Source organism: Cyprinodon variegatus, unplaced genomic scaffold (genome assembly GCF_000732505.1).
Source record: "Cyprinodon variegatus isolate N-32 unplaced genomic scaffold, C_variegatus-1.0 Scaffold698, whole genome shotgun sequence".
In the NCBI taxonomy this organism is placed as follows: domain Eukaryota; kingdom Metazoa; phylum Chordata; class Actinopteri; order Cyprinodontiformes; family Cyprinodontidae; genus Cyprinodon; species Cyprinodon variegatus.
Genome location: NW_015151151.1, coordinates 400,353 through 413,352, shown reverse-complemented (window position 1 = coordinate 413,352; position 13,000 = coordinate 400,353). Strand labels below are relative to the sequence as shown.

At 39.3% G+C, this 13,000-nt stretch overlaps 1 protein-coding gene across 2 annotated transcripts in view; it reads right to left on the bottom strand.

The window, feature by feature from the left end:
- LOC107097452 (glutamate receptor U1-like) overlaps window positions 1-9,408 on the bottom strand; it is a 21,576-nt gene extending 12,168 nt beyond the window's left edge. The window contains exons 1-3 of one of the 2 annotated variants that reach the window (XM_015394599.1): window positions 9,267-9,402; window positions 9,073-9,145; window positions 2,188-2,219 (exon numbers count right to left, since the gene is read on the bottom strand). In XM_015394599.1, coding sequence (XP_015250085.1) covers window positions 2,188-2,219; window positions 9,073-9,133 — 93 coding nt within the window. In that variant the 5' untranslated portion in view covers window positions 9,134-9,145; window positions 9,267-9,402. Of the gene's footprint in view, window positions 1-2,187; window positions 2,220-9,072; window positions 9,146-9,266 lie in introns of both variants that reach the window. The other variant, XM_015394600.1, reaches the window with a different exon arrangement.
- Between the last annotated feature and the right edge of the window lie 3,592 nt (window positions 9,409-13,000).

Sequence of the window (13,000 nt, the reverse complement as noted above, 5' to 3'; positions counted from 1 at the left end):
AAATACTAAAGCTGGGCATACACTGTGCGATTGTTAACCCTTTAAGGGCCGATTCTCCAGTCATGCAAGAATTTTTCGATCGGGCCTACTTTCAGCCTGATCGTTCATGGTGTAGTTTAACCATGCAGTTTCGTTGTACATTGTGAACTGTAGTTGCGTGCAACAATTGAAATAATCGTAGTGTATGCCTGGCTTAAGAAGCTGTTTGACTGTATATAATGCTGTTATAACACTCACTCACCAATGTTACCCATCCCAGCCAACAGAAAGTCCAACAAAATGGGTGGTGTCTAACACCTCCACCTCAAACTGAGGCAGAGGAGCCTCCACTGAGGTTTAACATATTCTCATACTGGACAACGGACCTTGGTTGGGCCACAGCAGGAGGGTCCTTCAACTTCCACAACCCAGATTGAAACAGTGAGACAGATGTTGAGTAAACACAATTTAGATGTAAATGTGTTTTACTGTCCGTCTTCAGTATTCCCAGCTACCTGTTAAAGATGTTTGTGTAATGCTGCTAATGTGAGGACAGATAAGGTCATGAATGAATGTGATGGATTGTGAGCTGAAATGGTGCCACTAATTTCTGACAACTTTCTGAATGTGAAAAGATATCTATATGCGGTCTAAGAACTCTGTCCCAAAGAATATTTAATTCTCTGCAAATGAATGTTGCTCCTTTGTTAATTGGATTCTTGTCGAAAGTACATGCCATGTTTGTGTTTTTATCACCTAATGTGTCAAACGGAAGTACTGACAGACTTTGTTTTGTTTTGCACAGAACTACAACAGAATTGTCTTGGCTGAATAAGGAAATGAAAAGGCCTGATGACTGAATACAATGCAATGACCTTTGGAGTCCCCTATGAAAAGGTGCTATACAGTAGTAGCCATTCAAAATTTCCCAGCTTTCCTTGATGGGTCCTTGGCTAGTCCTTGGCTGGTCTCCTGTAATTCCTTTTTAACCATCAATCTTTGTACTAAAACATTCTTTCTGTCATGATTTGTGGATATTAAGATCTAAAGAGAAGCTTCATCTCCTGGTCAGACCCCGTAATTCAGTGAAAGGTGGTTTCAGAGTAAAAATAATGTACGGCCAGGAGAAGGCCAGTGGCTGGAAGTTGGAGGGGATTTGGCTGGGAGGTGCAGGAGAGTAGGCTGCCATTCGGCTGTCGTTTCACTTGTAAGGGCAATTTTAAATGGCTACTACTCTATAAGTACTGGCCATTCAACAATATCTTTAGTCTGCACTGGAGCAGGTTAATGTGAGAGCAGCTCAAATTCTTAACTTCTGTCAAGAGATGGATCATGACTAAAAAAACAAAATGACGTACAGAAAAGACCATGATGAGATTTCATCATCAGGGATGTGGCTTCATCTTGAAGATAAGGTGAGAGACTTCATCCTCCAAAGAAGGCACAGAGTAAAGACACTGCTTCTCTTCCACAAAGTAATTATTTGAGACAGTTCAGATCTGATTCTAATGTCTCAAGGGTACCTCCCGTTGAATGTTCCCCAGGCACGCCCCACTAAGAGCTAAACACACACTGATCACAGTACCTTCGACAATATGTCTCCCGGGTTGGGAATGCTTTAGGATCCTTTAGAAAAAGCTGGAGAGGTTTATCGCAGTGTGAGATGTACTCCCTGTTACCCTGAACCTGTTGTTCCGTGAACTTAACGTCAAATGAATCGATTGACTTTATCAGCTAGGTAGATGATTCAAAACGATCTCTGCTATAGATCTCTTGGGCCTCATACAGTTTAAAACAAATATATTTACTGTAGAGACAATTATTGCAATGTTTGGATTGAAAACTGTCTAAACCTTTTCTTTTTCTAAGACCTTCATCCTTCCAGGTTGCTATGATGAATGGACAGTCCTACGGTGTGGCAAGGTGTGCTGCAAATACTATAATTCAATTCAAATAAGGTATCTAAAGCTTTAGGAAACCTAGAATGCTGTTTTCACAAATTGTTCAAAAGCATACTGATCTTATTGTATGAACATCATTTTAATTTGAATTTGAAATCAGTATAATATTTTTTTTTAATACTTAGAATATATGAAATGATTTCATGTAGTTATATTATTTTCAACAGAATCAAGCAATGACTTGAAAAAAAGACTTTATACTTCCAGCTGAAATCGAGGCTCAATGAAAGGTGCAAAGATAGGATACCTTTATAGTGGTGATTCTTAAGACCTTGGAATCTGTAACGAAAAAAAAAATAATAATAATTGGAATTGTGCTAGCAAAGCATGTTGATATCAATGTGAATAAATATTTGCCAAAAAAAAAAAAGAAAGGATTAAGACCATTCTCCTTTGCCGGCTGATGGGTAACAGTTTCAACAAGACTGAAAAAGCACATTGTTGTTTAAAGTTAATGCCTCTCTCTCAAAGCCCCAGTGGTAAATTAGCCAAACAGCCCACATGGGGCCACTGTGTTTTTGTTGTGGGTTGTTTTTCTGCATACTTCAGAAAGTGGCTCCATGGTGAGTGGGGGCTGAAAGGTACAATGAGGGCCTTTACTTAGTTGTTGTGAAGAGTTCATGTGGGCCCCTCTTCCTTGAGTCTGCTTGGTATACTGTGTAAAATCAAGGCATCCCCCCCCTCACCCAGCCACCTTCTTCTTTTCCTTCTTAGTTTATTTCATTTTGCAATCATTAACCAATAGCATTACCGCATGTCCAGCAGGACCTAACATGTGCTGCCAGTGTCGGTCAGTTAAGGGTGCGGAGGTGGCATGGGAGGAAGCCTTTCAGAGCAGCATGCCTTCATAAAAGCCGGCCTAGCTGGATCATATGAAGCCAGTGACACATTGTCAGCCTCCTTTAGAGAGGATGTCTCTGCCTGTCATACCCATAGCCGACCCCCTCCACCTAGGGTTAATTGATTCATCACAGTGCTTTCTGTACCGCAGCGTGACAGCAGCCCCTCCACTGGTGAGAAATGGTCTTTATGTCACAGTGGATGGTGCTCCTTCAGTGCTTTGATAGTAATCCAACAGTTCAGTATGGGCAGTGGGAAAAATGCTGAGATTGATTTGGGAGCATGACCCATTCTCATAGGTCAGCCAACGCATGCTGGCACAGACTTGGGGATTAAGTGTGCAGAAACAAGACTTCAAATTATCTCACTGACAAGGAAGGAAACACAAATTGAAAGACGGGCATTCAAGTTTGACTTTTGTCTTTGTCTCAAGTTTGTATAGCGTGGCAGCTTTATTTTAAATATAAAAAAAAGGCCATGAAAAACATAGGAGGTAATAGCTGTCTGTCTGTCTGTTTGGTTTGATACATGTCTTCGATGAACGGATGGACAGAATTATGAAGACTCCCTTAGTAGTTGCACCACTGATCATACTGTGTTATTTGATCTGCCCGTAAATGTCCGTCTGTTAATTGACCATGTCTAGTGATTCACAGAGGGATGAGTTCTCACAGAATTTCTTGGAAAGACTGCTGGAAACACAGAGCAGAAAAAACACTGGGTTCCTACCCACATAAACAGGCAGAAGATGCTATGACCTGTAGTGCAAAAATAATAACTTAAAGAAGTAGTTTCATACATTGACAAAATAGCTGCTTCATTTTTGATGCTTGTACACATTAATGTCCAGCGGACCTCAAGAGCATCCTTGATGCTCCTGAAGCGTGTCCAGTAAAGTGTGTCCAGATAAATCTGAAGCTTTCTGCTGCTCCTGTGTTCAATGGCAGAGAGTGGCTTTGCTATATTTGCTGTGGTCAGTGGGTAAAAAGTAGTTTTAATATATGTTTAAGTGAGAAAGTCCACCCCAAAACTTTATCTGTGCAGTCAGTTCATCAATATTCTGATCCTGCATTAAAATATTATTTCGCTGTTGGATCAGCACAAAACCCCGGTACACTGGTGGTGCGTTGTCAGTTGGAATCCCCAGCAGAAGCTGCCTCAGGCCCAGTTGCCTCTTGGGGGTTTTTGCCCTACGGTTGGTGGCGACTGGAAGAAGGAGTTAGCAGTTTTCATGTAGTTAATCCAAACTGCAGGCACCGGAACAATAAACGCAAACTTATTTTATTTAGGCGTTAATAAAATGTTTCAGGGGAGATAATAGCGATCTTCATCAGCAGTGCTGTGTCTGTCTCCCTGCCAGCTTCCACATCAGCTTCTCTGGTTGGTTGATGAGGTGTGTCGAGCAGAAAAAGTTACATTTTTCCGACTCCAGCATCTGCTGCTTGTGAAGCGCGTGACGCTCATCAAATGCTCAGAAGTTCATGTAGTGCTGCTTCGGCTGCTCAGATGCTTGAAGATCAACTGCTCCTGCTGCTCGAAATGCATTGCAGCACCTGTTTGCATGTAAACCAGCTGCTTCTCCTGTTTCAGTAGCGTGCAGTCCGAATGTAGCATAACCGTTGAAGTTAAACTGTTAACTGAGAAATCATTAGCTTAAGTTTGTGGTCCAACTTTTTTATTTGTATTACTATCTACTTTATCAGGGTTTTATCTTTACTTGCTTTTATCTGTTTTTATATGCGTTCTGTTTGTTCTATTTGTTTAACTTATGTAAAGCACTTGCCTTGCCTTAACCTTTCCTTCAGATATTTGTAAATATTTTGTAAATACATGCTTTTTGTTTAAGGCACATTACTATGCTAAAGCTACATTGAAAGGTAAGGTAGTAAAGATAGAACCATACAGTGAACCGCTGAATATGTTGGATGGTTTGGATTGATATTGATGCCATCGATGTCATGGTGATCCTCTTTCTATTAAGTCGGGCATACATTGTACGATTTTTTCAATTGTTGCATGCAGCTACAGCTACAGTGTGAACTCACAGTTGAAAGTGTGAGTTCACAGCTGAGGATGTTTGTTCTCACACTCTGCTGCCCGATGCTCTGATGTGATCTACCTGCTCACACTGTACGTCTAAAAACCACGTCGGACTCAGCTCCGCAGTGAGAAGGCGATACTCGGACTTGTCAAACCGGAAGCCGAATGAGTAGAAGAGGAATATGAAGCTCACTAGAGTGAAAGGCGCTGCCTTGGCAATTTGTGCAGAATTTGTGCAGAATTTTGTGCAGAAAGCCTTAAAAAGAAAAGGGAACGACGTATTCGGGCAAAGACATGGCTGAGCAATCGTGGCTACTACGGTCTGTCAATTTTACAGAAATAATTCCATTTCACTCAAACCCATGCTTCTGTGTTTTCGTCTGAGAGGAAGAAGAAGAAGAATCCTTGTTTGCCCAATGAGAAATTTGCCCACGACCATCTAACGATGGCCGACTGAATTTCAAAACATATTTGTTTTTCTCCCGACCTCACAACTCCTGATCGGGAGGTGTTCATTAGAGGCTGATCGCCCCTCTTTACCCCCTGTACACTACACGATGCACGATCAGGCTGAAAGTCGGCCCGAACGAAAGATTCTCGCACGACTCTAGAATTGGCCCGAAAAGGGCAAAAAAATCGTACAGTGTAAGCCCGGCTTTAGCTCAAACTATGGAACAGACTTCTGAATATTTCTGTCATCAAATATTGGTTTGGGACACCCTAGCACCCTGCCTCACATAGGCTTGTAGAAAGAACAAATAGAAAAATCAAAGAACAATTAACCAACTGATTGAGTTTAGGGGAGGAAGAGGAGACAGAGCTGCAGACCGTAGACGGTATTTAGGAAAAGTCTCAGATACGATGCATTAAGGAATGATGGAGTCAGTGATTGGTAAAAGTCACTGATCAAGTTTCAAAAATTTTGAAAATTTATGTAGAAAACAGTTAAATGTACCTTTCCTGACCAAGGTGCTCATCCTAGAATCTGAGAGATCTCTGCTGAGCGCTACATGTAGTAAAGTCACTGCTCTTAGTAATCTCTGAGTAACGTAAGTCCTCATTACCTCTGAAATGTCACAGACATTGCTCAATAGGTATAAATGGTAGAGAGTTGCAGGATTCTTCGGCTGGTTTTACCCATCTATCATTTATTACATTTCTGTCAGTAAATCACTAATTATTGCACGCTGTAGCTTTAAAGAAATGAGCAGCGGAGTTACCAAATGTTTCACTGCAGATAATGTTAAAATATGTATTTATGTAATAGTTGAACTTTGTCAAAGTAGTAAAAGTATGGCAGGCCGCTTTAACAAATAATCAGCTTTACCTCACTTCTATTCCTATCTTGAATCGGTAGTTGACATAGTTGATTAAGATATCTGTATTTATACTAAGACTAGACATAATTCTACTTTCAGATATCTCTAATTAAATTCTTACTAGTCTAAATGACATATTTACCATTATTGTGTATAGGGTCCAGTATAAGATATCTGCAAAACATTACTGACTATCTGAAAGGTATATGTCAGATATCAACAATTAAATTAAATTAATTAAATTAGTAGCAGTCGAGCAGAGGGACGGATTTGTTCAGGATTGTGCTGTAAAATAACACCTGCTGCTGTCCAATTTATGTTTGTTTGAACCCTTCATCCATTCAGGTCATGGTCCAATTGAAGGAGGAAAGGATGCAAAAAGGCATATAATTAGCAAATAAGTGTATTCATTACTTGTCTCATAGCATTATCTGCATCTTCCAGGCAGGCGCAATTTAAAACGGTGTGCCAGATTGATCACAATGTGGAGAAGATGCAGACAGGAGAAAGAGAAGATAATGGACCTTCCCTTTTAGAGTGAACTTAAAATGACAGGGAAAAAATGACCTATTGCCTCAGATAACTTGGAGCCTCAATCCCCCAGATGTAATTCTGGGATCATTAACTGGAGCTAAGTTTTATCAAGCTTCAAGAGGTCAGACTTCATTTCCATCTGCAGCTGTGCTTGTTATCCCTGCGGCACTTTGCATGATCCAAACATTTAACAGCTTGTTTCTGTTCTCGTTTCTGTCTTCCTACTGTCCCAGTCCTTAACTTTTGTCTTCATCATTTACAGCAGCAGCAATATCTGGCTATTCTCCTTTGTTACTTTGCTGTGCAGGAAGCCTCAAAGGACATATTTACACATGATGGAGGTAATCTCCAAAATGTAGTCTCCAAACTGAAGTTGGCTTCTGACATTAATAAAGGGTGATTCTTAATTTTCCCTAGTGTGACATGGGCACAAAAAAAGTGTTAAAATTGGCCTTTAATTTTTACCAACCAGAGAAAGGTTTCACAAATCCGAATCCTGGATCTAGTTATTCTAGAAGTTGTGTAGAATAATCTAGTACAGGTTTGATGCGTCTAGGTGTGGTAGTTTTAGAGCCATACCTCTTCTAGTGTGACATGGACTCCAAAAAGAAGTGTTAATATCGACATTTATTGAAGTTTCAAAAATCAGAGAAAGGTTTCACAAATCCCACACCTCGTTTAAATTATTCTACAAGTAGCTTATAATTAATCTAGTCCAGGTTTGATGTGTAGTTTTTTTTAATTAGAGTACATGAAAGATGCTGAAGTTAGGAAAATATTTTTTGGAATCACTTTATTTATTTCCCAAATCGGAAGCTATAATCGGAAGCCAACTTCGGCTTTGTGAAACGAGATGGGCAAAATTCAGCAGGTGTTTGTGGAATAAAATGTAGTCAGTGCTGCGCTGCACCAAGGATGAATATAGATCAGAAAATGTCTTACTTTAGATTCTGACAGATGGAATTATAAAAAGGGAGGTAAGGCGAAACCTCTAAATGGTTTTAAATTGACTGCTCTTATAATGGCCACTAAAGTACTATCTGAGCACAAATTAGTATTTTGTAAATAAATTTTTTGTGGGAACGAATAGGTATTTCATACACAGTTATATATTTTCTCCCTGTATCAGTCCTCAGGCTCAGTAGGTGTTTGCATTCCGGAAAAAAAAAATGCAGAAGAATAAAGCAGCAGTGCTAAGACAGTAGGAGACTGGAAAAAGAGAAGGGGAGAGAATGAGGCTGTAAAGTGAAAATGCAGTTATTTTATTGTATGTGAGACAACTGTGACAATTAATAATGAATTAGATTTTCCAATCTAGGGGGGAATTAGCAACAGCTTTGCACATGCCATTTGCAATCTGGATTCAAAGTGAGAAGTCTCTCTCTGTTGCAGTCAGAGGAAAACCTGTTCTGCATGACGTCAGCGAGAGAGAGAGAGAGATAGGCTTAAGGATCCAATCGTTTGGGAGGACAGCTCAGTGCTTCATGTTGCCAAAGTCTCCATTAACTCAGAAAAAAGTCACTAGATTTGGCGCTAGGCACTTTTTAAAATAAAGGCACTAGAAGGGATTTAAAAGGCACTGAATTTAGCGACAAAAGTGCTAAAATTGGCAACAATGTAGTTTTGACTCAACCATGTGCCACACTTTAAATGTCGAATCGGTTGATGGCATCAGATATCTGAAAAAAAGATTTTGATTCCCTAAAATGTGGTTGAAAATATAAAAATTATTTACACTATTCATTATATAAATTCTGCTATCTTAAAGGATCATTCAGGATACTCAAAATGTAGTTTTTCCTAGTCAAAACTTTTTTTTTCATATCTTAAAGGTAATTGCGGATGCTTAGAAGAAGCTGATTTTTATGACAACACGGCCTGCCATAGTAGGGGGGGAATCTTAGTTAAATCCCTAAAAGTTACTTCAAAAATATAACTATAGCATTTGTTACCCTCCTCAGATTTAAAATATAAGTTTTGCAGTGCCTGTTTTATTTAAGCCATATTTATTTTACACTGAACAATACAATGAAAGGAGTTTAGTCCTGGTAAACAGGTTAACCCATTACACCAACGATCAGCTGGATGTATCCATAATCCTCCCCGATAAAATAACATGCAGTTTATGATTTATGTTCTAAAGCAAATCCATCATTTATCACCAGTTCAGATGTTATTAATAAATCAAAAGTTGTAAATCCCTATACTTGTTTATGTTCACTGTATGCTTGCTTCTCTGTGTTACAAATCATTACTAAAACAAATTCCTTATATGTGTAAAAACACTAATCAGCAATAAAGCATTTCTAATTCTGATTCCATCTGTGAACAGTGAGCTCCGATCAAAGACAATCAGTTTCTCTTCCTTATATCTGGTGGGAGAAGTGAACTCTCCTTACCTGCCAAGTGGATTCTTGCAGACAGCGCCGTCATAAACACCAAAGTCAAAAAGACTCTCATCGTCTCGCGTACCTGAAAAGAATATGACTTCAACTACAGCTGCTTTTTACAACCATTTATGAAAAACTATATTTTGAAATTATCACAAAAAAACATTGTGATGGTTAAATACTGTTTAAAGGAGATCTCCTACCCAAGTTTCCCAGTGAGGATGAAATGCGTGATTTCTGGAAGAAAGTAAATAACAGGTCCTGTGTGAGATGTGTGGGAGGAACTGGGGCCAGCAGAAGGCAGTTTGGGGGCTCTTATGGAAGGGGGACGGGGGGCAATAAAGGGAGGAGACTATAGTTTTAACAGCTACTCAAAGAGTGTGTGTGTGTGTGTGTGTGTTATGCACCACTGCACACATTATCGGATTATTAGGTCTGAAATTCTAAGAAGGGGGTAGATTGGATCAAGATTTCAGATAAAAATAATTTGAACTTCCCCATCCCCCCAAAGCAGATACACCCCACCACCAGCGCCCCATCCCCATACAGTACATTCCAACAGAATTACAACACAGCAGTACAACTTGTTTCCATCCTCTCAAAGTTACAACCCATGGTTGGTGATTTAACGTCAGATAAGTTGAGCTTTGTTTCAGTTTCCCAACCCCAGGTCTAACAGCCTATAGAGGAGTGTTGGCCTAGTGGTTAGAGCAGTTCATTTGTGCTCTGAGAAGGTTGCAGTTGGATCCCCACAGCCTGCACTCTGGGTTCCTGAGCAAGTCCCATAACCCTGATTTCTCCCCGGGCGCCGCACAATGGCAGCCCACTGCTCCCCAAGTGAATGGGATAATGCAGAGGTAAATTTCTCCAATGTAAGATCAATAAGGTTCAATCATTATCTGGGTCCTATTTTTGGAGGAAAATCTGTCTGATCTGCCAAACAGCACATGCTTTATTTGCAGAGCCTCTGAGAACGGGCAGTGATTTCAGCCTTAAAAGACAATTGCATTCACTTTGTGAGACAAAAACGTTCTGTCAGGCTTCAAGTGCTAGACGGGCCTTAAAGTTTCAGTTGAGAGGCCAAGACATGCCAAATTGTCCAGATAAATGCGGCTTTAAGGGGGTCTTGGTAGTTTTCCTGGAATTCTAATGAAGCCATCTTTTGTGCTTGTGTGCTGGCATGAGCAGAGTCTGGGACTCCTAAACAAGCATGTCGTGCTTCACAAAGTCTTACAGATCTGAAGAAGGCTTGGCAGTGTCTGGCACTGCACTAGAGGTGGCCGCCAGCTTTTGTAAGCACCGAATGAACCAATAGATGAAGCTCTGATTGACAAACCAGAGTCCTGAGAAAGGCATGGAGGGGCCAAGAGGACTCCAGAGTCTGTGACAGGATTCAAACACTTTGGAGAGAGGAGCTGTTTGAAAAGTCTGTTTATCCTTTCCCCCTATCATTTTAATTATTTTTCTTTGTTTTAGAATAAAAAAACAATACAGTATCATAACTGGACCACTGGGATACAGGTCACAATTCCACCAATTGTCATATAAATATATGCAGAAACATATAATACTAATAAAAAGCAACACAAAAAATATATATATATATATATAAAAAGCCAATTTTATTTTATAGATGAGATCAGCCGAATATCTCTGCAATGTTTTTGTAAGATTTCCTTTGGCAATATCATCTTTTTCCAAAAATCTAGAACATATAGCTGGAATATTCTAACCTGACAACAGCCAGATGCATGTCTCACTCCGCCCAGCTCCGCTCAGCTGGGCGGAGCGAGACATGCATCTGGCTGTTGTCAGGTTAGGAATATTCTCAGTCATCCGGGTCACATGAACCACAAAGCATTCTTGGAGCAAACATGGCTAAATCTGCTCGCACTCGAGATAATTGAATTGGTAAAAACTCATTCAGGTTGCCTCCTTCTCTTATACATGTCTCAGCATTAATCACTTATATTGAAGTAACTTAAATCCTGTGTTTGTTTAGGCCTTGTCTCCAAATTTTTACCCATCATGAACTGAATATTTAAAAGTAGATAATAAACTTATTTTCCCATTAAAATCTCAAAGATTTTGTTTTCAGTCATTAGTGGGATTTGCATAATCCGTTCAGATCTAAGCGACAAGTAACTCAACTGTAAGTACTGCATGTTTTTGGGTAACTTTCCATGAACGACGTTTACTGAATACTTTTATATTTTATGTGAACGTTGAACTGAATGGATCAGTTTTAAGGTAATGAACGAGAGTGATGTTCACTCTGCCCCCAGATTCGACATCCTCTGTCTCCAATCCGCTCACGTACGTCATGTGAAGTACTTGTCATGTTAACTGTTCCACATCCACCGCTACTCCCCCGCATGTCACCACCCGTGTACGTCTTCTCCATCCTTCCCCTTTAAAATGTGAAGCAGAGCTATTTTTTTTTGCTCCAGTCTGGTCCAGCCAGGTTAAAATTGCAATTGCAATGAACAGGAAAAAGAATGTTAAGATCCAGTTTGTCAAATTAAAAAATGGTAACGACAGATCGGTAATTAAAAATTAGAGCATAATTCTTATATATTCCCCAAAACTAAGACCATTTAATTAAATTATTGGATGCAAACTATTAGTACTTCAACATACCAGGAAGCAGATTTCTCATCTTGATCAAAATATTTATTTTGTACTCAAAGCCTTAAAAATGTAATCAAATCCAGTAGCACAAACTCCAAGAGTGCATCTCTCAACCTCAAAACAAACTTCTTATTGCAGGCAGGGATTAAGAGATGCTTGGAAGTAAAGAACAAACAGTTCATACAAGCTAATTTGTATGATCCTAGTTATCTGTTACAAAAATCCACAACAAAAAGAAAATATTTGGGCAGAAACTGCATATATGCTGATGGGGATTTTTTCTTTTTACGGAGAATGTGGGATTTCGGGGTGAGAATAATGAGTGACACACACAGCTCACATTTGCATACATTTACAGGGTTCCTACAGCATAAGGCAAGTTAAATTCAAGACTTTTTAAGACTTTTTAATGCCACTTGAAATAAAAATTTAAGACCAAATTCACAAGAAACACAAGAAAAACCTGCTTGCGACAACTTAACCCAAAAGTTTATTATAACATAAACCACTGCACTAATGTTTCAAATTTTGAAAAGCTTCCCATTCAGGAAGAAAGCTAAAAAAACTCAAATGACAGATAGATTTGAACAATTATTTAACTGAATTCACAAACTTTGTTTTAGCAGGGAACAAAACAAATCAGTTCTAAAGCAACAACATAACTAGTGTAGTTAGTATGTTTGATTTGGTGATAAGTGGAGGCGTTGCAGAGACAAGGGTGGGAAAACTGTGAAATACCGGCTGTTTCTTGGTAACTCCATTTTGACGCTTTGTGTTTCGTGCTTCGCATGTGCGACTCCACTGCCTTAATTCCCATCGTTCCCAGCTTGAATGACTTGTTGCACTAAATTCACTGAGCCTCATGTATGTTCCCTGGTTTTAGCCATGGAGAAAACTCTTGGCTGGAGCCAATTTTGGTTACATTTACACTTGCTCATATTTTCCAGACTAAAAGTTAATGGCGCATCTCCCAAAAATTGGTTTTTGGTTCCGCTATCGGGACGGAACCAATAATTGCGAGCCATTTTTTTTTTTTTTAAATAAAAAAGGTCAATTTTATTGCTTTATTTAATTACAAAAATAAATCATAATAAAAATTATCCTATTTATGATGTTTTAAAAATTAAGACCTACAAAAGACTGATTTAAGACATTTTAATACCAATTAAGGCCTTGGTTTTATTTTGAAGAATTCAATGCCTTTTAAGACTTTTTAAGGACCTGCGGGAGCCCTGATTTGATAATGACACTTTTCATTGGATAACGTTAGGTTTTACGGCACTTGTCACAAAAAAATGGCAAAACA